Consider the following 26,626-nt stretch of genomic DNA (forward strand, 5'->3'; position numbering starts at 1 on the left):
GCTCCTGGCAGTCCATCCTCCACACGCACAGGCAGCCACAGTGATCCTCCTAAAGGGTAAATCAGATTAAATCATGATTTTGCTTAAAACCCTTCAGTGGTTCTATCACACTTAGAATAAATATTCCAACTCTATAGTATGACTATCAAGGCCCTCCTTCACCAACTGTGTCTCTTATTCCTTCCCTCCTGCTTGCTTCAGCCACACTGGCTTCCTTGCTGATCCTGTGCCACACCAGCTTGATCCTATCCTGAGGATTTTTTTCATCTTCCTTTTTAATGTTTTTCCCATAGGTCTTTACCAGCTGCTTTCTTTTCCCCATTCGTGTCTCGGCTCTAAGGTCACCCACTGTCTTAGACAAGCTTTCTTCTACCACCCCATCAAATGGGCACCCTCTTCATCACTGTGGACCACATTGTCTTCCTTTGCCTTCCTCATGCCTCTGAGATTGTCTTACTCATTGTCAATGTGTTTTTTTGTCTTTCTGTCTCTGCCAACATATAAGCTTTTTGAGAGCAGACTCTTTTCGAATCACCCCAGTGCCTGAAACAGGGCCTGCCACATGTTGTATTTTGAATAAACATTTATTGATTAATAAAAATGAATTTCTAAATTTAAAATGAGTATGTTTTATGAAGTGCAGCAAAAGACAAATTGGGAATATTTGTGCTTTAAATTCATAAGTTGCAAATACAAACTGCGTGAGGGCCCTTTATGATCAGACAGACCTTGGGGTTTGGATCCTGGCTCTGCTGAGACTGTATCTGAGCCTCACATTCTCCACAGTACTCACCCTGAATGCCTGCTCCTGGGCATGTAAGTGCCTTGCACATGAGCACTTTGATACTGTGGAAGATAGGAATTCCCCTTCTCTTCATTTTCTGCCATGGCTAGAAAATGTGAGCAAGAGAAATGACAGACAGGGTTAGGACACATTGCCTTTGCTTAAAAGTGAAATAGCATAGCATTAGCTGTTGACTTTTCAGAGGATCCTCCACAGTGGCCAAGTTGTTACTATTTTTTTTTTCATCAAAGCATCATGCTTTATTACTTGTGACAAATGAGGAGACAGGCAATTGCTCTCAAAGCACTGTCTCCTTTACTGTTTAAAAAATGGCTGACTCTCATATTTTACCAAGTATTTTCTTGAGGAGAAACACTTGATAAAATAAGTCAGATTTCTGATACTGGGTAGGAATGCTTATAAATGATTTGACTGATCTCATCACTACCCACCCCAAATTAGAAATCTAAGAAGTTTGGAAAACTTCAACCCTGATATCCTTCAAGGAACTATAAAGTTGTTTTAGCTCATTCCTGATTGGTCCATTCAAGCCAATAAAGGCTTGTAAATGAGGCTTGTAAAGTCAAGAGCAAAAGTCCATTCCTGTAATGTTTGCCTTTCTAATTGTTCTGTAATTGCTTGAGAGTGTTTCAGACATTGGGAATGGCATTTATGTTGAATAAATCTACTCAGGCAACTAGACTAAGTTTTAACATTTAAAGTGGCTGAGTAGAGTATAGTATTTGCAGTTACAAAAACAGTTTTAAGTCATGCTTCTCAGAAAGCTAGTTTTTATTTCCAACATTATTGTGTATTTTAGCTATTTGAGCTTTAAAAAGAAAATTTAAGTGATATGCTTAACTGTCAAATTATCAACTCATTCACCCTGCATTCAGTAAATCTTCAGTAAATACCAAGCACTATGCTAGGTATGATGGCAAGTACCTAGAAGAAGAAGTGGCCTCTATCTGAGAGAGGTGCATAGCCCTCTGAGGGAGAGAAACTTAGAGTAAATTACAGTTCAGGGAAGTAAGTGCTTTTCTAAAAGCAGTTGCAAAATGGTATAGGAGTTCAGTAGGGATGTGTATTTTAACATGCACCTATTTTGGGGCATTGACATTGACAGGATAAAGCAAGGTGGCCACTTATTCCATTGTGAAGCTTTTCTAGGAAGGCTCCTATTTCAGAAATGTGGTCTGGCCAACTTTAAATGGGACATCTAAGCTGGAGCTGGCAGGCATTCAAATGCATGTCTCTTTGGGGCCAATCTGTTCTGTTCCATGCCACAAAATGCCCACTATTAGGGAAAGAACAACTTGGCCACCTCATCCCAAAAACCTAGACCAGGTCTGAAGATCTGTGTAGAAGACTAGCTGCAGAAACTTCGCTGGTGGTCTGGTGGTTGAGATTCTGCTGCCAATGCAGGGGTCACAGGTTTGATCCCTGGTCTGGGAATTAACATCACACATGCTGTGCAGTGTGGCCAAAATATTAAAAAAAAAAAAAAAGAAAGAAAGAAAGGGTGGATGAGTGAAATATGGTATCTCCTTAGTACAGAATTTTATTATTTTTATTTTTGGCTGCATCTGGTGTTGCTTTTACATGGGCTTTCTCTAGTTGCAGTGCATGGGCTTCTCATTGCTGTGGCTTCTCTTGTGGAGCACAGGCTGTAGATGCGGGTTCAGTAGTTGTGGCACACAAGTTCAGTCATTGAGGCTTCAGGCTTAGTTGCTCCATGGCATGTGGAATCTTCCCAGACCAGGGATCAAACCTGTGTCTGCTGCACTGACAGGCAGATTCTTGTCCACTGTGCCACCAGGGAAGTCCTAGGACAGAATTTTATGAACTTGTCGAAAGCTATAGGAAGAAAGCACTTAAAAAATTTAGGGGAGACACTTAAGACAGAATATTAAATGAAATAAGTATATAATATTGTACAGACCACTACTAAAAAAAATTGTTTTAAGACCATTCATTGAAATATGTCAAATGTGTCAAAAGATTAATAATAGAATTATGAGCAATTTTTATTCTCTGTTTTTCTGCATTTCCTAAGATTTCTACAATGAGCATATTTCTTTTATAATTAGGAAAAATAGTGCTTATGTTAAAAAAAGTGATTCATTTCATTCCCATAGCTTGGCTGGTCGAGTGAGGCACATTGTCCATCAGGCCTTCTGGGATGTCTTGGAATCAGAACTGAATGCAGAGCCTCCCGAGTATGAACATGCCATCAAACTGTTTGAAGAAATCAGAGAGGCAAGTTGATGTTGTCTGTATTCATTAGTAATCCTCTGCCCTCACCCCACCCCAAAGGCTGTTTTTCTGTTCTCTAAAGAGTACTGGAGGCTCTTTTTGAAACACTGAGCCAGTTCAATCACTGGAAGAGTTCCTCTGAGAGGAGAGTGGAGACGGGGCAGTGACCAGAACACAGGCCAGCGCTTAGCTGGTAGGCGGTGGCTGTGGCGCTTCAGAGCACAGAGCCCAGGTTAGATAGGTCTGCTTTAGTGATATGCTTCTGCTTTCTCCTGAGTCTCAGTCTCCTGAGTGAGTGAAGTGCAAGTCGCTCAGTTGTGTCCAGCTCTTTGCGACCCCATAAACTATACAGCCCTTGGAATTTTCTAGGCCAGAATACTGGAGTGGGTAGCCTTTCCCTTCTGCAGGGGATCTTCCCAACCGAGGGATCGAACTCAGGTTTCTTGCATTGCAAGCAGAGTCTTTACCATCTGAGACACAAGGGAAGCCCAAGTCTCCTGAGTAGTTGCAAGAATTAAATCAGGTGACAGTTATGGCTAACGTTTCACAAGACACTTGCTCTGTGCTAAGCACTAGAGTATTCATTTATTCCTTACCATAATGCTGTGAGGTAGTTATGCCTGTTACTATTTTGTATAAAGAAACAGTTCTCTGACTCATCCAGGGTCACACAGCTTTGAGGGGCAGAAGGTGTTTGAACTGGCAGTCCTGCTCAGAGCTCGCGCTCCTAACCACATGCCGTGTGTATAAGTACAGTGTCTGCTGTGTCGTGAATAGGCTGCTCACATAATATGTAATGTGCGTGCATGCATGCTAAGTTGCTTTAGTTGTGTCCGACTCTTTGCAACCTTATGGACTGTAGCCCACCAGGCTCCTCTGTCCATGAGATTATCCAGGCAAGAATACTGGAGTGAGTTGCCATGCCTCCCTCCGGGGATCTTTCCAACCCAGGGATCAAATCCCTGTCTCTCACATCTCCTGCATTGGCAGGCGGGTTCTTTACCACTTGTGCCACCTGGGAAGCCCATAATATATATTTCACATGTAAATATACTGTATTATACCAATGGGGCCCATGGGGGTGTTACTATTTGCCCTTCTTTAAAAGGTTCTTTTGGATCCCTGATCTGCAACTTTATCTTTCTTTACATGATTTCTCTGTAAACTTTTTAAAGTTCTTTCAATACTATTGCTTCCTTGCCAGTTATTTTCATTATGATGGTGTTAGTAACTTCCCACAGGAGGGAAGGGAAGGCTTTCATTCAGAAGATAGAGCTTTCTTTTTAGGACAGGACCCTGTCATGCTTCTCTGATCCACCACCGAGTTGGGGCAAACTTCCATGATATCCAGGGCAGTCAAATGCTGAGGGCAGGGAGCTTGGTCGTCTAGACAATGACATTTTAAAAATGACAGCGTTTCTTCATGTGATGATGCTGTTCTTTATTCCTGTGCAGATTCTCCTCTCTTTCCTGACTCCTGGTGGCAACAGGCTTCGCAACCAGATTTGTGAAGTTTTAGACACAGACCTCATTAGGCAGCAGGCTGAGCACAGTGCTGTAGACATCCAAGGCCTGGCCAACTACGTCATCAGTACCATGGGAAAGCTGTGCGCCCCGGTGCGGGATGACGACATCCGGGAGTTGAAGGCTACCAGCAACATCGTGGAGGTACTGAGGTTAGTGCTGGCTGCTTGCATTTCCTGAAAGTACCTTTGAGTGCATTCAGAAGGGAAATGTGGGAATCGAGGGGCACAGAGTAGTAACTGGTCTCCCAAAAGAACCCTTCACCCTAGGGAAAAAACTGGCTAAGCAAGGGGTCAGTCAATCATTTATTGTATGCATGGAACTTTCACGTAGAATGAGCAAACAAGGGTGTTAGTTGGCAGTGCTGGGCCCTAGAGATGCAGTGATGAAAGGGGCAGATATGATCTCTGACCCCAGGGAGTATACAGTTTAATGGGGAGACAACCCTGAACAAGGAATTACAGTTGTGATAAAGTGCTATGGGAGGGGAAGTAGAGAGGATTAATAGGGCCCCTGCAGAGGCACCTAATCTCCTCAAGGAAGCCTTGATCAGGTAGGGCATTGGTAGCTGCTCTGACATGTAAACCTTGAATTCTCAGTGATTTAACCACTGTTTGTTTCTCACTCACGCCACAGTCTGAGTCAGGGCTTCTTGGTCAGGCAGCCTTCCAAGCGCCATTCAGGGACCCAGTCTCCTTCTCTCCTTGGCTCCACCCAGGTCTTTGGAGTCCTTTACATTCAGCTGGTGAATGGGGAAGAGATCATGAGGAAGGCATGCTGCTGCTGTTTAGTCGCTCAGTGGTGTCTGACTCTTCTGCAGCCCCATGAGCTGTAGCCCACCAAGCTCTTCTGTCCATGGGATTTTCCAGGCAAGATTACTAGAGTAGGTAGCCATTCCCTTCTCTAGGTGATCTTCCCAACCCAAGGGTTGAACCCACATCTCCTGCATTGGCAGGCAGATTTTTTTCTTACCACTGAGCCACTGGGGAAGCCCTGAGGAAGGCATATTAAATGTTTAACCACCTCGGCCCAGAAGTGACATATTCCACTGACTATGCCTAGTCCTGTGGTCCCATGTAGATTGAAGTGGGTCTAGGCAATGTGGTTGCTGTGTGGAATCACATTTCCCAGCCACACATCCACACTGCAGAAAGGGAAACAGACCTTTGGTGGTTGGCTAGCTAACTGCTGCAGCTTCCTTCAGGAAGTGATGTACACAGTAAGATCATAAAGACTCTAGTTTGGCTGTGTAGGCAACAACTTCTTTGTGATCCCAGAGGAAAGAGGAGTCTACAGTACTTTTTGCCATTGAGGCAAATTCTTCTCCTTTTTTTTTTGTTTTGTTGTGTGAATACAGCCACATAGAGAATTAAATTTCATGTAATAGTATTGGAAAGGGAAGGGGAGGAAACTGGTTTGCGTATAGTAAGTTCCTTATTTTCTGACTTTGGGAAAGTTGACCATTTCTCAAGTCACACTTTTTTCATCTGTAAAATGGGTTGTAAATATCCTTAAGAGTTATGCTCAGCTCTGGCAGGTTGAGATTCTTCAGCTGTGGAATCCTTGCTTTGAATGATCTTATTACCCATGTGTGATAATCAAATCTGTGGTGTTCATCTTGCTCATATATTGAGCACCTAGCGGTTGGTACTGTCCCTGCATTTCTAATACACTATCTCATTGACTCTTCACAACATCTCTCCAAGGTTGATCTTGTCCGTTTCTTTCACAGGTGAGGAAACTAAGGCCCAGAGAGATGGAGTGACTTGTTCCTGGCCACAGAGCTGGTCAGCTGTAAAGCTGTTATTGAATACAGGGCTGCCCAACTCTGAGATGCAGTGTTTTCCCTGGTGCTTCGCTGCCCTGTCCTTTTCTTTGTTCTTTTTTTCTTATTTCCTTAGGGATAGAAACAGGGTATACTATATTCAGATTCCTTAAAATTTCAGGGACTTTCAAAAGAAAATTCCTTCTTGAATGTCTTTTTGTCTCATTGTTAAGACTCATTGTTTATACTTCTTAGTGTCTGTCAGTCTATGGCTGAATGTAATGAATCAGTTGGAAGTATATTTGCTAAAGCAAATATTCTTGAGATCTCTGGAAGAATACATTTGGAATGCATGTGTAATGCCTTTTATGAAAAGTGTCCTTGTCAAAGTGATTGGAATTTCAAAACCATTTTGGAGATGTTTATCTTTTCCAGCCTGTAAAATAAATAATAGTTAATGAATTTCAGATGATTTTCTTGATCACCTGTCTAACTATTTTAACTATGAAATTTTCAGACAAATATTTCATGTCCTGGACCTCATGAAAATGGACATGGTGAATTTTACAATTCGGAGTCTCAGACCACATCTTCAGCGCCAGTTGATAGATTATGAGAGAACCAAGTTCCAAGAAATTTTAGAAGAAACTCCAAGTAAGTAAAATATGTGTGGTATATATTGAAGTGGGGTGAAATGTGGCATTTTGGTTTTTGATATCTTAAATAGTATTTATAAAGACTTTGGGCATTTCTGTTCAACCTTTTTTTGACTTCTAAAATTAATATCACAAACTCATAGCTTTAACTCTGACTCCAGGAACTGCACTAAGCACTACTCTTTATGCATTAAAAAAAAAAAAAAGAAACATTTATTAACCACCTGCTGTGTCCCAGATACATCTTGGGTGCTGTAGATATGACAGCGAAAAAAATTAAGTTGCAGCTCCCAAGGAGATGGCTGAGTAGGCATGACAAAAAAACAAACATATATGGTCAGATGTGTTATTTAGTGCTATGAATAAAAGTAGGATAAAGAAACAGACAGTAACAGGGCAGGAGTGAGGATAAGAGGTGAGTTTTTTAGGTGAGGTGGACTGAGAGGCCTCTCGGAGAAGTAACATTTGAGCAGAGTTTGCAAAGAAATGAGGAAGGGCCATGTGAAGATGTGAGGGAAGAACATTCCAGCTAGAGAGAGCTGCAAGTACAAAGGCCTTGCAGTAGAACCTTGCTTGTGTTTTGCACAAACACAGGACAGACAGTGAGGAGGAGAATAGGCAGGAAAGAGTGGTTACAGTGGAGGCCAAGTAGTAGACTGAGGCAGGTCCTATAGGAAGCCTTGTGAGGAAATAAGAGGAATTTGGATTTCAGTCCAAATGTGATGGGGAGTCATTGGAGAGCTTGAACAGGGAAGCAGCATCTGCTTTTTATTTTTAAAACATACTCTGGCTCCTGAGTAGAGAATAAATCATGTGAGTGCAAGAAGGGAAACAGGAACACCAATTAGGTGGTATCACAGATGGCAGATGGTCCAAATGGTGGTGGTAGAAGGTAGTGAGTAGAGATCAGGTTCTGGTTGTATTTTGAAAATGGAGAAACAAGATTTGCTGCAAGTTGGATGAGGGAAAAAAAGAGGTGAAGATGGCTGTAAGCAACTCGATGAATAGTGATGCCTGTTAGTGAGATGGGGGAGACCCAGGAAAGGAGGGCGGGAGATGGGATGCAGTCAGAGTTTAGTTTTGGACCTGTGAACTTTGAGATCTTGTTTGACATCAATATGAAGATACTAGGAGGGATTTAGGAATGAGACTGGAGTTTGGGGGAATGGTGAGCACTGGGAGTGAACATCTAAAGCCATGGAACTGGGTAGTAGCTGACACATAGAGAATGCTTACCATATTCTAAACACTTTACCTGTTTTAACTGATTTAATCTTTATAAAAACTTTAGGAAATTACTCCCTATTTATGGATGAGGAAACTGAGACATAGAGAGCCTCAATCACTTGCCACCATAATACAACTTAAGAGCTGTAGAGCTGGGACTCAGCCCAGAAGTCTGACTCCACACTCCTGTCCACTCCATGCTCTCCTCCCAGGGTTACCCTGGGTGACATTACCTAGAGCGTGAGTGTAGATACTGAGTGGGCCTGACCTGGGACTCTTGCACATCTAGAGCTTAAGAAGAGAAGAAGGATCCAACAATAGAGACTGTGTAAGGGTAGCCAGAGAGGGGAAGAAAGACAGGAGAGGGTGGTGTCCTGCAAACAAGTGAAGAAAGTGTTCAGTGATCAGCTGTGACAAGTGCTAACTGGTCAAGAAAGATGAAGACCAAGGCTTGATCGTAGTATGAGACCGTATGAGGCTCCTTGGTATCTGTGATGGGAGCAGTTTCAGTGGACTAGTGGGCATTAAAACCAGACCAGAAGTGGGGAGAGGAGGAAGTATTACCTCACTAAATCCTCACAATTCCTCAGTGGGGGAGGTACTGTTATTCCCTTCATTCCACAGGTGAGGAAACCGAGATGCCAAATGTTGGGCAGCTGGCAAAAGGCTAGCTCACTGGTTCCCTTATTAGCAAACCCTTGCCAGCAGCCTCTGGGCTTCAGTTGCAACGACAGTCTAAGTCTGGGTTAGGTGATCCCCCCATGCCACCTTCCCCCTCGTGGACTGAGCTCTTCTGTCAAGATTTCAATATGATAACCTTATGTATACGGAGCCAAACACGTGCCTCCTTTAAAGGGACTCCATCAGGCTGGAGCCTGTCCAGGAAAGAGGGCAAGGGCCATGGAGGGTGACATGAGAGCAGTCAGTGAAGCTGGGCCCATAGTGCCTGGTACCAGGGAGACTCGGGTGGGCCACGAGCACTGCCTGCCCTGTGGTCAGTGATTCAGGGCTTTGGTTAAGTTCTGAAGGGCAGACTAGGACCCATGGGAGGGAAGTAGCCAACAGCCAATTTAGACCTTCCTAGAAGCTGAGGCTGCTCTTTTAACTTCAGAATGAACTCCCTGTCACTCATAGTAGCCTATGCTAGCTAACATTTTGTTTGTGCACTTACCATGTGCCAAGACCTTATTATGTGCCAAACACCTTACATTTATTAGCTTATTCAAGCTTCACAAATCACCCTATGAGACTGTTATCACCCACTGTTTATAAAGGAAGAAATTGAGGTTAAAGTAAGAGACTGCTAGTGGGTGGAAGAGCCTGGATAGCTCAGGTGTGTCTCTGCCCCAAAGCATATGCATTTAACCACTATGCAAAACTGACTCTCTCCAAACAGTATACCGACTGTACTGGGGGTATTTGCAGTGAAAGTTCTAGCACTGAGTGACAGATATGACTAGATGATGTCTAAGGATCCTTCTGCAACACAAATTCTCTTGACTTTAGGGTTACATTGTTTTGGTTTCAAAGGCAGAGAGGGATTATGGGAAATAGAACCCTACATCCATCCTGGATCTGAAACCTGAGCTATTAATATGATAACCATGTTCTTAGCAGCATTTTCCTGAGACTCACTGGTTGGTTTCCTTTTGTCCCTGCGTGTTCATATACATGTGTACCAATGTCTCCATGTCTTAAGTCAAGATGGGCCTGTAATCTTGAACAAATCCCTTAATGTAGGGTTGAACTACAGTTTTGTTCATCTCAAATCATTTGTTTCTCTCTTTGAAATCCAGACTTAGTCACTTGTATTTCACTCGTTCCTTTCACATTGACTTGGATATTTCCAGAGATTTAAGAATAGAATGAATCCAGCTGTGCAAATAGGTCATTATTGCCCAGCTCTAAATATGTTCCCAGACAAATCAAGAGTCCAGGAAGCAGAGTATATGTCAGCTGTTAATTATATCCTCAAGTCACGCTGCCAAAAGTCGGCCACTGTGCCCTGCTATCAAAATAAGAGTCTTACAGTACTGCACAGAAGCACAAAAGTGTTGGATTTTTGTGTGTACATGATTTTTATAAGGTAATTATTTGGAAAATCAATATTTAGAAGTACTCTGGGTTTCCTAGTTGACTCCCCAAAAGATGGTATTTTGCCACCAGAGAGATTTTATGTCATCTCCCTATTTAAAATACACCCAAGAAAGCCTTATGCAGTGATTGGGTTCGTGTCTTAAATGTCAACAAAATAACCACATTGGATCCAACAACTAAATTATCTGTGGAAAGAATGGCACATAACCCCCAGGCCACAAGTGATTTTTCAGATACTAAGAAAGAAAAGGTTTTATTTATTTAGATCATCTCTTATATCTGATAAAATGTTCTCAGGAACTTCATTTCATGTGATTCAGAAATCCTCATGGGACATAAATATTTTTCAAAAAATATATGAAATTGCATTACGGTTGTCTTTGCCTGGCACCCAAGGCATTCAGGAAATATTTATGGAACATTTTAGAGATAAGCAAGCTGATGCTCAGCAGTGACCTGCCCAAAGACAGAGCCGCGCAGCTGAGAAATAGCAGAGCTGGGACTGGAAACCAGGTCTCCCCTGGCCAAGCCAGGAGTAAACCACGCTGCTGCCTTCATTCCTTTCTTTGGATTTTTCAATTTTGTGTTGTATCAGCTGAGTTATATCAGAGGCAACAGAAACTCACTGGCTGTTTTAGCAGAAAAGGAAGTGAATGGAAGGAGAGGACAGTTCACAGAAAAGCTAAAATTACCTGAGTCTGCGCAAGGCCAGAAATCAGGAGGGCATCAGGAATCTGGAGAGGAAAAAACAAGGGGAATTTCCCAGCTGTGTCCTCAGCTGGTTAATGTGCACTTCAACACGGGCCATCCTTGAACGCTGTAATCATCATTCAGATTCCCAGGAAAGAGTCTGATGGGCGTATGACTCAGCCAAGCCAACGGCTGGGTAGGGAGGTTGCCTGGTCCTGGTCATGGAGCCTCTAATTAACATCTGCAAAAAGCATGGAGTGACGGAAATGATTTCTCAAAATCAGTACCAACAAAAGGGAAGGTGAGGTGTCACCAGGCATAAAAGAGTGGACATCACGGATAAGCAGACTACATTCTTCTAACTGAAAATTGGGATGTTGTGAATATTTTCCAGAATATTGAAAACGGGGGCCAGGCTAGCTCTCCGTCTTTACAATTCTGAACAGCCATCATTCAATAATGGTGCAGAATACATGAATAGGAGTCCCTGGCATTGTTCAAACCTTTAAATAGCCCCTATTTTCAATATTCTGAAATTTCAAAAGAGTTGGACATGACTGAGCATCTGAACACATGCTCACACACACAGCGCTAGCCTAATAAGTACAGTAGGAAGTGTTCCCTCCTCTTGCTTTCTGAAAGTTTGCAAAAAAAACACCTTATGTCTTTTAGTTTGATTTGCATGCACTGTGTATATCAGTAAAAGGGAAAGGTATCTTCAGGTGTCAAGGACCAAATCAATTTGCCAATCTGAAGGAGACTATTTGAGTCAGTCCTTAAGCGCATGGTTAACTCCAGAGATAGTGAATTAAAAAGGAAACCTGCCGGGTCTCATGCCAGATATAGAGAGCAGAAGCTTTTTGAGAAGCTACTAAGTGACAAGTACCACTGGGAAAATGGTTGATTAGTTTCCAAAGCAAGGTACAGTATCTAGTATATAGTTGGTGCTCAGTTGCCTTTGAAGAAATTAATGGGGAGGCTTTTTTTTCACATGAAAAACCAAGTACCAGTGCCTCCTAGGGTTGATCTTGCTCTTGGAGCCACTCAGAGCAGCTGATCTTCTTGCTTATGGGAGTGAAATCTCAGCAGTGTGCATGTGTGCTGAGTTGTGTCCAACTCTTTGGGACCCCTGGACTGGGGCCCACAAGGCTCCTCTGTCCATGGGATTTCCCAGCAAGAATACTAGAGTGGGTTACCGTTTCCTCCTCCAGGAGATCTTCTCGACTCAGAAATCGAACCCATGTCTCCTGCTGCTCCTGCATTGGCAGGTGGATTTTCTTTACCACTGAGCCACTTGGGAAGCCCCTGAGATCTTAGCAGATCCCTCAGAGAAAATCCTTGTTTCCCTCTAAACTCCTGCTCTTTCTGCTTTACCAATTGTACTCACGCCTGGTTACATATAAGGATCACCTGGAGTGTTTAAACACAGATGCCTGAGCCCATCTCAGGCTGATTAAATCAAAATCTCCAAGAGCCAACACACTAAATCTTTCTTTTTTTAAGTTGATTCTACCATCAGCCAGGATTGAGAACCTCTGTGCTACACTGTTGCTTTTGTTTGAGATAACTAAATGGGCTTTTAAATGTGTCAGTTGTAAATGATTACACTTGTAGTATAAATGCATATTATTGCCACATTGTAATTACACCCGTGATGGTTTCCACTCTTTCTCTCTGTTGGATCTCTTTTAAAGACTGCAAGTCTTTTACTTCTTTATAAACAAAACTGGGAAAACCAAGAACAACATTTGCCAACTGAAGAGAAGTAAAGTTGTGAAATTCTGGGGGTGGTGTTGCTTTAGTATAGCAAATGGAGCTGCTCATAAATTACCCCTGTTTAAGGGCTGGGTCTGATGAATTTCAGGGTGACTATTCTTTATTTCATTCACTGAGTTTTTTGTTTTTTTTTAATCTGCACCTGTGTTCAGTCTGCATTTTAAAGCAATTGACACCTTATAAATTCTATCAAATGCATACTTTTAATAAGAAATGTGGCCTAAAGAACAATTTATTTCTAGGGGGAAACCTTAGAACTGGGTCTGAAGTAAAAAAAAAAAAAAAGTGTTCATATCAGCATGTTGGGAAAGGCATAGCTCGATCAGACACTGATCAAGACACTCCAAGCGGTCTGGAACCCAAAATGTTTAATCACCACTGCTTTTAATCTAGATAACTTTTCTGCACAAGACTCAAGGTCATATATGAGCTGGCCTGTCTGTCCATCTGATGCTATCTGCAACTCTCTCCTTCCTTCCCTGCTTCTTTATGGACCAGCAGTACAGACTTGCTTGTAGCATCAAATTGCCATGCTTTCTCATTATACCATCTCTTTGTGTGGTCTGTTCTCCTAGCCTGGAGTGACAGCTCTTGCCTGTATCTGCCTCGTGTCTTGAAATATCACTTATGGAGTTCTTCCTCTTAGACTCTACCATAGACAGCCTCTCCTCTCTCCACCCCCACTGTGCCTTCTAGTACTCACTGTCTTCTGCTGCAATTGTGAGCTTACATAACTGTCTGCCCATCTGGACCATAGGCTCCTTGAGGATTGTGGCCGTCTTACCATTCATCATGTGTGGAACACACAAATGAAGGAGTCTATCAGCCGTAGGACAAGTGTGTGGCCTTTTCCCTTGCAGGCGCTCTTGATCAAACCACGGAGTGGATAAAAGAATCTGTCCATGAAGAGTTACTTTCTCTTTCTGAGGCTACTTTAACACCTGGAGCCGAAAACAACTCCAAGCCAAGCCTGAGTCCTACATTGGTGCTAAATAATAGTTACTTGAAACTGTTACAGTGGGATTATCAGAAAAAAGAATTACCAGAGGTGAGTGATTTTTTCCCTCTTTGGCTTCCCTCAAGTTTTCAATATTCTAATTCTTAAGTTCAAATAGTGTCTGTCTGTGTTGCATGTGGTTTAATGACCTTAACTGGAATCAGATGAAAAATGGGGGTTTGGATGTAACACTCCTGATTTGACATGTTCATGGTACTGAGCTTCCCTTTCTATTTTTATATCTTAAATAAATATGCTAGACACTCATGACAGATGGAGCACGTCTTCAGGAACTGACAGAAAAGCTGAATCAACTGAAAATGATTGCCTGCCTGGCCCTTATCACCAACAACATGGTGGGTGCTCTTACAGAAGGCCTACCTGAGCTTGCAGTCAGACTAAAAAGGATTTCAGCTGTTCTACTTGAAGGCATGAACAAAGAGTGAGTTCCAGAGTTTTTATCTGCTCTCGCTTGTATTCCAGCTCTGCATGTGTTTCAGAGAACATGAATAACCTTGGAAAATCTGGATGTGGTATTCAGGACCGTGCTTTAGAGAAGCTTAGCTCATGCCTTCTTTTCCTAGAGTTTCTTTTCATATCTCTGAAGGCTTAGATGTCCCTCATTGGTAGGGAGAGGTCTTTTCCATAACAGGTGCCAGGGTGAGTGTAGTGTTTCCACTTAGGACGGATGTGTGTACAAGCTCTCCTTTGACAGTGTTGTGGAAAAAACAAACAATACCTAGAAATTCGTCATGCTCAGTGTCTGTCAGAGAGGCTTTCTGATTGAGTTGTTCTGACTCCATCATTTTTCTGCAACAAAATGTTTACCAGCTTCACAGATCCAGCCTCTGTGAAGTCTACAGAAGTAGTGACATCTCTGTCCTTCAGAGATGTTTTACAAGTCAGTGAAAGTTTCATCTTTGCCAAATTCATTTCTCAGTATCAAACCATCATTGAATACTAGAATCCCATTTCAATTTTGCACTATTGGGAATCCTGTCCAAGTCAGAAAATTTCTAATCCTGGCCAATGACCGGGTATTTCCACGGGTCTCCTATGTGTCAGCTCCTCTTGCTGACCATCCTCTCAGGTGTTTTCAGGGACTTTACACCTAATGCATCCAACATCCCATCCTCCTGCTTGTTATTCAGAGAGCACATGGATGACTTGATAAAATCCTAGAATTTTAAAAGCCAAACTAGCCCAAGTGGTTCTGGCAATCCAGAGTTCTCATTTTGACCTAAAGCTCTGAGAGAATAGGATTTGCCTTGGACTGTACACCAAGAAAAGGTCAAGCCAAGGCCCGAGCCCAAGCCTGTCAAGTCCGTGCCCTTTCTACTGATCCTGCGCTAACCTGCCAGGCTCTTTTCTTTCACATTCCAGGACCCAAGACCTGTAAGGAAAAGAAACCTGCTCTGGTTTTGCAGAACCCTGCTTTTAGCATTTCCCCACACGGGGTAACCATTATTTCCCAGGAATTCTAATTTATTAAGCCTTTAGTGAATCCCCAAATACTGCTTAGTGTTAGCTGCTCAGTTGTGTCCAACTCTTTGTAACCCCATGGACTATAGCCCAACAGGTTCCACTGTCGATTGAATTCTCCAGGCAAGATTACTGGAGTAGGTTGCCATTTTCTACTCCAGAAGATCTTCCTAGCCAGGGACTGAACCCCCATCTCTGCGTTTCTTGTATTGGCAGGCAAAGTCTTTACCGCTGAGCCACCTGGGAAGCCCTCCAGTACTGCCTAAGTATTCATATGAAGCACATAGCAAAATGGTTACTAAAAGGACAGGCTTTTGGGTTAAACAAACCAGGATTTAAATCCTAGCTGTGCTACTGACTTGTAATGTACCATTGAATAAGATCCTGAGTCACTCTGAGTCTCATGGCCTCACTTGTAAGAAGGGATATAAAGATACCTACCTTAGAGTTAATGGCAACTTAAGATGACATTTGAAAAGACCCTGATGCTGGGAAAGATTGAGGGCAGGAGGAGAAGGGGACGACAGAGGATGAGATGGTTGGATGGCATCACCAACTCAATGGACATGAGTTTGGGTAGACTCCAGGAGTTGGTGATGGACAGGGAAGCCTGGCGTGCTACGGTTCATGGGGTCACAAAGAGTTGGACACAACTGAGCAACTGAACTGAACTGAAGATGACTCATGTGTAGGATTTAGTGCAGGTGTGTGGCACATGGTAAGTGCTTGATAGATGTTAGCTCTTAATAACTATTAGTTGTTAAGTCATCTTCTCTATAGTTGTTCTGCCTATCTGATTCTTGTTTTGTCTAATTCCCTCACCACCACCCCCGCTTCTCTTATCCCTTAATTCCCATTTTGCACAAGGTTGTGTTAAAGATCCTTTCTGAATAGCGAGATGCAGTTTTCAATATCATTCACAATAGTGTGGACACAGCAAATGCTGCTTCCTGTTACACCTTTTTCCTTACCTATTAAATAACCACCACTAACTACTTTTTACATCTTTCTGGACTGTATATATTTAGGATTACTGATCAGCTACTTGAAAGTAACAGTGTGAAAGAGTCTCTTATCTTTCATCATGATAGGTCAAGAGTTTTAGGTAATTTGTCTTTATGGTGTTGGCCTCTGAATATCTTTATTTCTTGTTTTTGGTTGGTGTTAGAGGTTTCCTGCTCAGACATGGATAAACAAATTGATTCTATCTTATTTTCTAAGCACATTTAAAACAAAATCTATGACTGAATCCACTCAAGCCAGAGGGTTTTTTTTTTACAAATTAAACAAACATTTTCTATCTCTTTCTGATAGCCCTGCCTGAAAATGGGATTGCAGATTTATTTTCAGGGACCACATTTTTCTGTCTGTGCTTTTCATATTTCCTACAGAATTGAGTGGTTTTAAGCATTTAAAAGTCTGATGCATGTAAAGCTTGGTGGTTGGGAGGAGTTTCCTATTTTCTAAGCTCATTTTAATAGAGGTAATTTTTGTCTATATAAGAGAAAATTGGTAGACATTTGAAATAAACTGGTATATATTTTAAACAAAACAAAAACCTGCTGAGTAAAAGCTGTCCCTGGTGGAATTACTGTTTCATATTTTATAGGACCTTTAACCTGAAGGAAGTCCTGAATTCTATTGGCATTCAGACTTGTGTTGAGGTTAACAAGACCCTAATGGAGAGAGGTTTACCAGCTTTAAACGCTGAGGTTCAAGCTAACCTTGTAGGCCAATTCTCAAGCATCGAAGAAGAGGACAATCCCATCTGGTCTTTAATTGGTGAGCCCGTATACTTTTATTGGTTTCTGCTTCAATGCCAATATGCTTTACCATGCTGGCTTTGGCTAATGTTAAATATCAGTCAAATTTTAGTCTTAAACAGATTACCTGCTTCTCTTGGTGAAAAAATATTGAAAACATGAAGAAAGCATTAATATTTTCAAATGTTTGGGACTCACTGCTGCTTATGTGTGTCTATATAGTGGAGTGGGAGATGTTTCAGGGTCTTCTACCTTACTACCCAGCTGATAGGGTTTTATGAAGAAAATAACATCATGCTGCCATCATTTTAAATTCCTAGATCAATACAGCAATCCAAACCAGATGGCGGTATGTTCACAGAAAGTAGACACATGCTCTGATGGAAGCTAACCTGTGTGAGTTGAGGCCCCTTGCTTGGTCAGGCTTAAAAAGACTGAAAGTTAAAAGGGCCATAGAACTGAGAGGCATAGTGGTGTGTGTGTATTTTTTTTTTTTTCCTACTTGATTGCTAAGAAAATGAATATCTCAGGATCAAATTGTGTTGGTGAGTTGGGGAAATGGAGAATGTATCAGGACGTTTTTCTGTTACCTGTGACAGATAATTTAAAACTCTACAGTGGCTTCCCAGGTGGCTCAGTGGTAAAGAATCTGCCTGCCAAGCAGGAGACCTGGGCTTGATCCCTGGTTCTGGGAGATTCCCTGGAGAAGGAAATGGCTATCCACTCCAGTATTCTTGCATGCGAATTCCCATGGACAGAGGATCCTGACGAAATCCCATGGACAGAGGATCCTGATGGGCTACAGTCCACCAGGTCACAAAGAGTCAGACTTGACTTAGTGACTAAACAACAACAAAATGGCTTAATCAGGAAGGGACTATATTTGCTCATATCACAGAAAAGAGCAATTGGGGGAATTGGCTGCCGGTATAGTTAATCAGTGTCTTGGCACTGTTTCCCACTGTTCCCCCCTCAGCGCTGCCTTCCTCTGGGATGGCTGTCTCTAAAATAGTCTCTTCCCAACATAGCAAGATGACTTCCACTCCAGCCTGCATCTTTCCATGTTTAAATCAAGCAAAAAAAAAAAAGTCAGTTTCCCTCCCCTCTTAGCTCAAACTATAACCCCAGAATTGAATCCCATTAGCTCCAGTTGGTGGTCACATCCCATTTTTGGTGGCCAGAGTGGAAGAAACTTAAGGTGAGTCAGCATTACCTGAACACCTGATCTGAAACTAGGGAGGCAATTGTTTCCCCCCCGCCAACAGAATCAGGGTGCTGTGGCCATAAAAAGGGGATGAGCGTGATGTGGGGGACAAAGCAAGTGTCAGCTGCAGTGGGAGAGGAACAGATGGAGGAAAGAGTGTGGAGTTTGAATATCTAAACATTCCAGGAGGAATCTGCACGTTTTCAAAGCACCGCACTGACATCCCTAGGAACACACACACTGGTTATTGTTTAGCTGAGATTCTTAAAGGGTGTCTTTCAACCTTATCCCTGGGGACATGGGATGCTGGCGATCTAAGCCACCCAGGCCACTTAAGAACTCTGGTGTGCAGCACGTGGGCTTTGAGGGCTGGCTGTGAGGACAGTCACACACCCAGCATACCCTCAGCCGCCCGTGGCCGGGCCCTGCCCTGCATGACCTTCACTGCTGACAAGCATGTCACAGCCTGTCATCTCTGGCTGTGCAGCCAGCACGTGGGCCATGGTGCTTCTTGGAGGAGGAGGGGCAGGCTGTCAGCCGTCTCTGCCTCGTACCAGGAGGTCTCATGAGGAGGATGGGATGCAACTTTGCTCATCACGATTTCCCCAGACCATGGAGGGGGGGGCCAGAGATGACCTTTAATAGATATCTGAGGTGTCAGTCACAGATTGGCACTTGCCATCTACCTCTCTAAGGGTTAAATCACGAGCTGCTGCAGCTGCTGACCTCCAACACCCCCTGAAAGGAGTTCAGGATAAAGAATAGAAAAGAGGCACTCCATGCTCAGGGGGAAACTGGCAGGATAGGACTTCAGGTAGTTAGATATTCTCCAGAGCTGATTTTATGAGCCCAATTCATGTATCTCCTCATATCTGGAAAAAACTAAAATCCTTCATACTGATGACTGTTTCTCGTGACTAGCAGAAGCTTCACGAGACTAGCAGAAACCTTTCATAAAAATGTATTTTTGATTACATGCATTCCCCCTTCACCAAAATCACATATACTGTACCTTTCCCCTATGTCTTTAGAGCAGTCTCTCAGAACTATCTGAGGTGCTGTCTCCCGGGCTGCAGTCCCCAACACTGCCCCAAATAAAACTCAAGTTGCAGCCCTCACATTGTGCATTTTTTTTTACAGTCAGCAGTGGAGTGGATGAATGAATGCATGGAGACTGGGAGCAGTCAAGCTGAGGCCATATAACCTGCAGGTCTCAGGGTAGGGAGTCTTCCTGTCTGACTCACATTCTCCCCTGCTCTGATGGGCACCCCAGTCAGAGCTGGAGCCCTGCTGCCCGTTGGCAGGCTGGCCAGAGCCTCGGGTATTCTCTGTGCCCGTGCTTTAGCTCAGGGAGCTCCTGGCAGCACCAGAGAGAGGGGGGGAAGCTGGGGGCCAGGAGATGCCCCACCCCGAGGAGGCCTCTTAAAACCCAGTCAGGCCACTTTTTTCCACCCAGCCCTCCCTATTCCAAGTTTCCTGTTCTTTTGCAAATTGAAAGTATTTTGTAACCTTGTTCAAAGTATTGTTGCCTAGCAACTTGCATGACTCACTTGAGCTGTCTCTCCCTAGGCTGGGGAAGCCAAGGGCATGTCTTTGGCAGGGGCTGGGTTTGGCTGCTCCTAAATGGACAGACGCTTCCATCACTTTAGTCTTGGCCTAAAAACTGACCTGTCCACAGAAGAGACAGAACTACTTGTCAGCATAATAACAGTTTTGAAAGACCTGCATTCTTTAAACAGTCTCACAGAAAAGTGTCCGGACCATAACTGTGACAAAAATAGACCCGGGCTCATGAGAGTTGAGCAGCCAGCTTAACGGGAAGTTTAGTGAACCATTTGCTCTGAATTCTCTGCCCACAGAGGAGCTAGAATACATGAAACCTTAGAGGGATCCCTGGGACAGAAGAAGGGTTCCAGCTTAGCCCTAGCTTTCCTCCTCTGTTGTCCATGGTACCCACAGTCTGTCTTCTGTTCTCAGTTGATGTGCTATTTATTTACAATAAAATCACAAGTCCCACTGTATTCTTAGCCTTTAAAAAAGATAATTAGAAAGCAAGTTTTCTTTCAAACCAATTTTTTCAAATGTATACGATAAAAATAATCTATGGATTACCTGCTGTGGAAATTGTTTGCATGCTAATAGCCACCTACATTTTTAAAAAGTAATTTTCAACTGTACAAGTGATCCCTCCATGAATAATTTCCTCGTTGAAAACTTATGGATAAGGCTCAGGTCTTCTTCAGCCCCCATTCCTCTCTGGCTCCTCGTGTTTTCAGTTTGGGGTTTATCTTCATAGACCTTTTCATTCCATTCTCATTTCACTACAGTCATCATTTATGACTTGCCTGCTGACTGCCAGACCAGGGAAATGAAGGCTAAAAAAGTGGCCCAGCACTCAGAAAGCCTACTGTCCGAGAAGTGAGAGAGAGAAATTTTCAAATAACAGTAATAAGGGGTGAGAGTACAACAGATGGTAAGGAAAGCCACAGAAAGGAGGTGACTTTAGTATCAGCGTGGATGCTGTCGACTTTGGCAGAGATGAAGTGAGATGGAAGGGCATTCTAGTAACAGGGAATAGTCTGGGCTAAGATATGGACATGGGACACTGGGCACTTTGAGTTCTAGGTCAGATCTGGCTGAAATGTATGATTTGGCGTAGAAGTGTTTGGATATAAGAATTTCAGTAATATTACAGTTGTCTGTATTAGATGAGTGTATTTAAATGGCAACCCACTCCAGTATTCTTGCCTGGAAAATCCCATGGACGGAGGAGCCTGGTGGTTTACAGTCCATGGGATCGCAAAGAGTCAGGCACGACTAAGCAACTTGACTCACTCACTCATTTTCCTTAGAAAATGTTCTTATTTGTGAGATTTCTGTTTCCAGAGCCAGAGAATGTCCTTGGAGCAGCTGGGCCAGAGCAGGCCTGGCTGGCCCAGTGCCATCTGTCCAGGACACGGCAGTTTCCCTTTTTAAGCATTTGCATGAATTTGTGACATCTCAAAGCAGATGCACTGAAGCAGGAAGAGTGGAGAAGGTGGCAGTGTCAGTTGGGGGGGTCCTTCCTCAGTGCCTCCAGATTCTTGCCCACATGGGGGGGTGATCATATAATTTATTCTCTAACCCAGGACACTGTTGAAAGTGCTCTTTTTAAGAAGACCGGGACAGCAGGTGTCAACTTCAACTGTCCTGAGAAAACCCAGATATATGTTCACCTTTGCCATGTGGCAGTTTGGGCTCCCAAGTCTGCCAGATCAGTAGATTTTTCCAGAAGAACCAAAAATTTGATTTTCTATGTGAAAGCCCCTCATTTTAGATAGCTTCTGTTTTTTAGAAAAACACTGTCTGGGCTAAACTAGCAGTCCCAGTTTACATACTCAGCTTTAGGATATATAACTAAAATTATGGACATTTGAATTTTTATAAAAGATTCCCCACTCCACCCTGAACGTGCTGTGCATGTTTTATTAGCTATTACGGCATGACAGATTTCCCTGACTCCATCTATCATTGCTCACCAGTCTGTGGGGCAACTAGGCAGTTCATTTGGTCTTGCTGGACCGAGTGCATGCATTTATGGTAAGCAGCTGCATGGGTAGTTAGCTCTGCTGGTCTCACCGGGGCTGTCTCAAGTGCTTGGGATTTGGTTGGTTACTGGTTGGTCTAGGATGGCCTAAGATGGAACAGCTGGGCTTCCCTCGACGTGGGTTCTCATCTGCCCCATGCTTGTTTACATGGTGGTGGTAGGCAGAAAGGGAAGATTCAAACCATGCCTCTTGAGCATGGAACTCACACACCATCACTCCGGCCACATTCTGCATGGACCAAAGCAGGTCAGAAGGCCATCCCTGATCCAAGGCCTGGGCACCCAGACTCCAGCCCTGATGGGAAGAACTGCCAGGCTACCTTGGAAAGGGCATGAGTATAGGGAGGGGGTAAATAATTGAGGATGTTGTTGCAATCCATCTACCACAATTACTATTCTCATGTTTAAAAAGAACGTGCTTTAATAATAGGACAGATAAACATATCTTCTTTCCCCCCAGATAAACGAATCCAGCTGTACATGAAAAGCCTGCTTTGTCTGCCCAGCCCTCCCAGAGGCATGCCTCCCGTTCCAGGAGGCCTTGCTGTTGTTCAGCAAGAGCTGGAGTCGCTAGGCTCGCAATACGCAAACATCGTGAATCTCAACAAACAAGTATATGGACCATTTTATGCAAATATACTCCGAAAGCTGCTGTTTGGTGAGGAAGCCACAGGGAAGGCAGAAGCTTCTTCATCTACTAACTAAAGAGGAAATGACATTGGATAAGAGACTGGAAGCCCAGCACTTAGGTACCCAGTCTGTTTCCACCAGCGGCATTACAGATGGGGCACATCCTCGATCCTGTGTGAGGCAGTGTTAGCCCAAAGTTGTGTAATCCAGTAATGTCAGCACTGCAGAGACATGCACATCACAATGCCCCTACATGTGCACCATTTTCGAGTCCTAAAGAGACTTTTTAACGAACAGAAAGCAATTTGTATTTAATTCTATTACGTATGTAATACTTGTAAATGTTTTCTTAAGCATTTATATCTGGCTTGTTCATTCAACCCTTAAGGAGTTGTATTTCCTCACCTGTTACTATCAAATCTAATGATTTTTTTTTAACTTTGGTACAGCTTCTTAAACGGTTGAAAGTTGTGATCATAACCAAGGGGACTGACATTCTAAATAAATGATGTGAAGTAAGGATAATTGTATTTGAAATGTACAATTAAATTTTATTCATATGTAATAGAAACTTACATAGTAAGTCCTCAAATTCTACAAATATACCTAATCACATTTGGTGATACCGATGGTCAGTATTTGTTTAGAATTTAAATGTATTAAATACATTTTTATGCTACATACAAATTTTAGATAAAACCTCCCTTGATGATTTAATGGAAATAGAAACAAACCCCTTCTAAAATCTCATTCTAGAGGGTGGATTCTTCTTGCAACTTATGCTGCTCTCTGAGAGAAACACTTTTTGCACACATCTCTTTGTGAATGTCCTTGCATTTCTCAGGCCATTAGTAAGGTTTATATAAGATTTTAATATTTTTACATAAGGCAGGAGTGGTTTGAATTGGTAACTTGAATTTACTTGTAAGAAGAAGTTGATAAAATGGGACCCCCATTCTCAGTGAAATTCACATCTGAAAAAGAAACTGATGAACTTTGGATTCTTTTTCTTCTTTACGCAAATACCATGCTGGCAAATGCCTTCTCTGTGGATTTAATCCTTACCCCACCGTGACCAAGAAGCTCTTCTCAGTACCATCATCATTTGCCATTCTTGGGCATTAAACTTTGCCACACTGGCATTGCTTGTCAGGATCCTGGAGAAATCTGCTTGTCTTCGGATTACATGCTTCTGAAGTGTTGAGGGAAGCACTACTGAAAAATGCTTTATTTGCATAAAACGCACTTTTGATGGTTTGATTTTCTGAGGACTCCTTGAACCTTAGTGGTCTGGTGGAGAAGAGCAAGTAGGAAGAAAAAGATTAATCCTTCTTCCTTCCTTACCTCCTCTTCCTCACCATGACCTCTACCATTATGGTGCTCCCTAGTGATTTGATGAAGGCCTGGGAAATGATTGTGTGGATAACTTATCTCTGATCTTTACATTTTGGAGGGATCTGCCAAAGTTTGAGGAAATGTAGAACATCAGCTTTTTTCTCCCAATGACCAATACATAAATCACCATTCTGTCCATTTGAGCAGCTATGTAGAAGTGGAATTTACTGAACAGCACATCATTGGTCTTACCCATTTTTTCCCTCTTCCTGTATGTCCATTCTGTTTCCTATGCTTAGAAATCATAAGGTGCTGTAGAATTTTGTTTGCATTTTCTCTTAAGTTGAAGTTGTTTTCAACTGTTCACTCTGAGGCCTGGGTAGCCCAGAGGGTCTGAAAGGTAGTGTGTAGTGTGACTTTCTGTCACCTTCCTGGTGAACTGTATATTTAACTAGACGACCAGGTGGTATACTTTTTTACTATCAGATTGGAATCCAGCTGGTAGTCTTATATACTAGATTATACTATAGCTGCCAGCAGGAAAACAAAGTGCAAACATTTTTTTTTTAAATGCATTTAAAATGAAGGGCATTCTGCTTTTGTTTTTTTTTTTAAGTGGCAAAGTAAATCTCAATGTCCCAAGTCTGGATTTAAGCAAGTACATTTATTAGGATTTTTAAATCCTGTCCTTTAGCATGTTGTTTATTTGGTTTTTACTTAAATGTTTACTTTTACTTTTGAGAATTTTCTTAACATGGTCTTGTTTTGTAATGTCAATTTTCCTAAACACCATACACACATTTTCATTCTTCTACTGCTAAACATGTATTGTGCGCACTAGTTACATTTTAAAACATTAAAAATTATTTCAAGATAGACGGTGTCTCTGTTTTCTAAACCACCTTTGGATAGCTTGGGGCTGGAATATTTCACAGTCTTTATTGCAGTGGTTCTAGAAGGAATCTTCTACTTAATGTCAAAGCCTCACAGACATCAATCATGTTCATTCACTCATTTAGTCAACAAATAGCTATTCAGCATCTACTATGTGTCAAGAAGTATCCTAGGTATTTAAAACACAGATGACTAGACAGACATTGTCCTGAGAAGTTTGTAACTTAGTAAGAAGGACAAACTCATGAACAATAGCAATAAAGTGTAATTTGGGCTATGCTTTTAAAATAAGTACACACAGTACAGAAAGCGAAGAACTAAAGAGCCTCTTGATGAAAATGGAAAGTGAAAAAGTTGGCTTAAAATGCAATATTCAAAAAACTAAGATCATGGCATCTGGTCCCATCACTTCATGGCAAATAGATGGGGAAACAATGGACACAGTGACAGACTTTATTTTCTTGGGTTCCAAAATCACTACAGATGGTGACTACAGCCATGAAATTAAAAGACGCCTGCTCCTTGGAAGAAAAGCTATGACCAACCTAGACAGCATATTAAAAAGCAGAGACATGACTTTGCCAACAAAGGTCCATCTAGTCAAAGCTATGGTTTTTCCGGTAGTCATGTATGGATGTGAGAATTGGACTATAAAGAAAGCTGCGTGCTGAAGAATTGACGCTTTTGAACTGTGATACTGGAGAAGATTCTTGAGAGTCCCTTGGACAGCTAGGAGATCCAACCACTCAATCGTAAAGGAAATTAGTCCTGAATATTCATTGGAAGGAGTGATGCTGAAGCTGAAACTCCAATCCTTGGGCCACCTGATGTGAAGAACTGACTCATTGGAAAAGACCCGGATGCTGGGCAAGACTGAAGGCAGGAGGAGAAGGGGATAACAGAGGATGAGATCGTTGGGTGGCATCACCGAGTCAGTGGACTTAAGTTTGAGCAAGCTCCAGGAATTGGTGGTGGACAGGGAAGCCTGGCATGCTACAGTTCATGGGGTCACAAAGAGTTGGACACAACTGAGCAACTGAAGTGAACTGAAGTGAATTTACCTGCGGGGGACAACCCCGGTCAATACCCGTCTACTCAGTGGACTCCGACAATTCTCTGTGGCCATAGGCTCCTTCACCAGGAGCTCAACCCCCGTGCAATACCACCTTTTCCTGCCATTGTTTCTCTTTAAACTACCTGTCATGAGCCCCATGCTCCATCCAGACCAGCCTACTGCATGAAGCTGAGTTCTCTGACTGCTTCACAGCTTTTGGGCTCCGTACCTCGGTATATTCCACCTGCATCTGTCTCTTCCTCCTCACCACTGTGCCCTCAAACCCACTACCCCACATACACCGTATGCCTCCATCACAACTTTCCTGATTCCCTGACCAGGTAAGCGCTCTTCCGTCTCCAAACTGCTGCACCTACTGCTTCCAGTCTGGGACCAAGTTCCACTCTCCCTCTGTCGTCAACATAACCTGTATCTCCATCTTTACCAGCCATGATCTCACACCTGGGTTGCTGCAACCGTCTCCTTTTGCTGCTGCTGCCAGGCACACCTCACCTTAACTACTTCTCAGTGAAGCCTCCAGACAAGTCCAAACCCACCAGTTCTTCCTTCATTCTGGCTCATCTCTCGTCTTCCTCCTCTCCCCATCCCATGAAGTATTGAAGGATATTACCACTTTTTTTTTTTTTTTTGGATCAAGTAAAATTACTTTATAATGTTGTGTTAGTTTCTGCTATACCCCACTTTTTAAAAATGTGCTAAATTGAAGAGCTAAAAAAAAAAAAAATGACCTATGTCTCTTTCTTCCATTTGAACACCAGGTTTTTTCATCTATCAGATGAGGATAATAACACTTCTTCGGCCTGTCTTTCAGGCTTATAGCAGGGTCCGAGAAGTTAGAGAGTGACCTAGAGGTTTGTCAGCCAGGAGGAAGAGAAACCTGAAGGC

At 42.7% G+C, this 26,626-nt stretch overlaps 1 protein-coding gene across 2 annotated transcripts in view; it reads left to right on the top strand.

Annotated features, from left to right (window-relative positions):
• The window catches only part of TCP11L2 (t-complex 11 like 2), a 38,105-nt gene extending 13,457 nt beyond the window's left edge, over window positions 1–24,648 (top strand). For both annotated transcript variants that reach the window (XM_043439886.1, XM_043439885.1), the window contains 7 exons: window positions 2,923–3,043; window positions 4,496–4,716; window positions 6,847–6,983; window positions 13,636–13,823; window positions 14,033–14,214; window positions 16,864–17,036; window positions 22,268–24,648. In XM_043439886.1, coding sequence (XP_043295821.1) covers window positions 2,923–3,043; window positions 4,496–4,716; window positions 6,847–6,983; window positions 13,636–13,823; window positions 14,033–14,214; window positions 16,864–17,036; window positions 22,268–22,512 — 1,267 coding nt within the window. In that variant the 3' untranslated portion in view covers window positions 22,513–24,648. The remainder of the gene's footprint in view (window positions 1–2,922; window positions 3,044–4,495; window positions 4,717–6,846; window positions 6,984–13,635; window positions 13,824–14,032; window positions 14,215–16,863; window positions 17,037–22,267) is intronic.
• Window positions 24,649–26,626: the final 1,978 nt, after the last annotated feature.

Source organism: Cervus canadensis, chromosome 21, assembly GCF_019320065.1.
Source record: "Cervus canadensis isolate Bull #8, Minnesota chromosome 21, ASM1932006v1, whole genome shotgun sequence".
NCBI classification, from domain to species: Eukaryota; Metazoa; Chordata; class Mammalia; order Artiodactyla; family Cervidae; genus Cervus; species Cervus canadensis.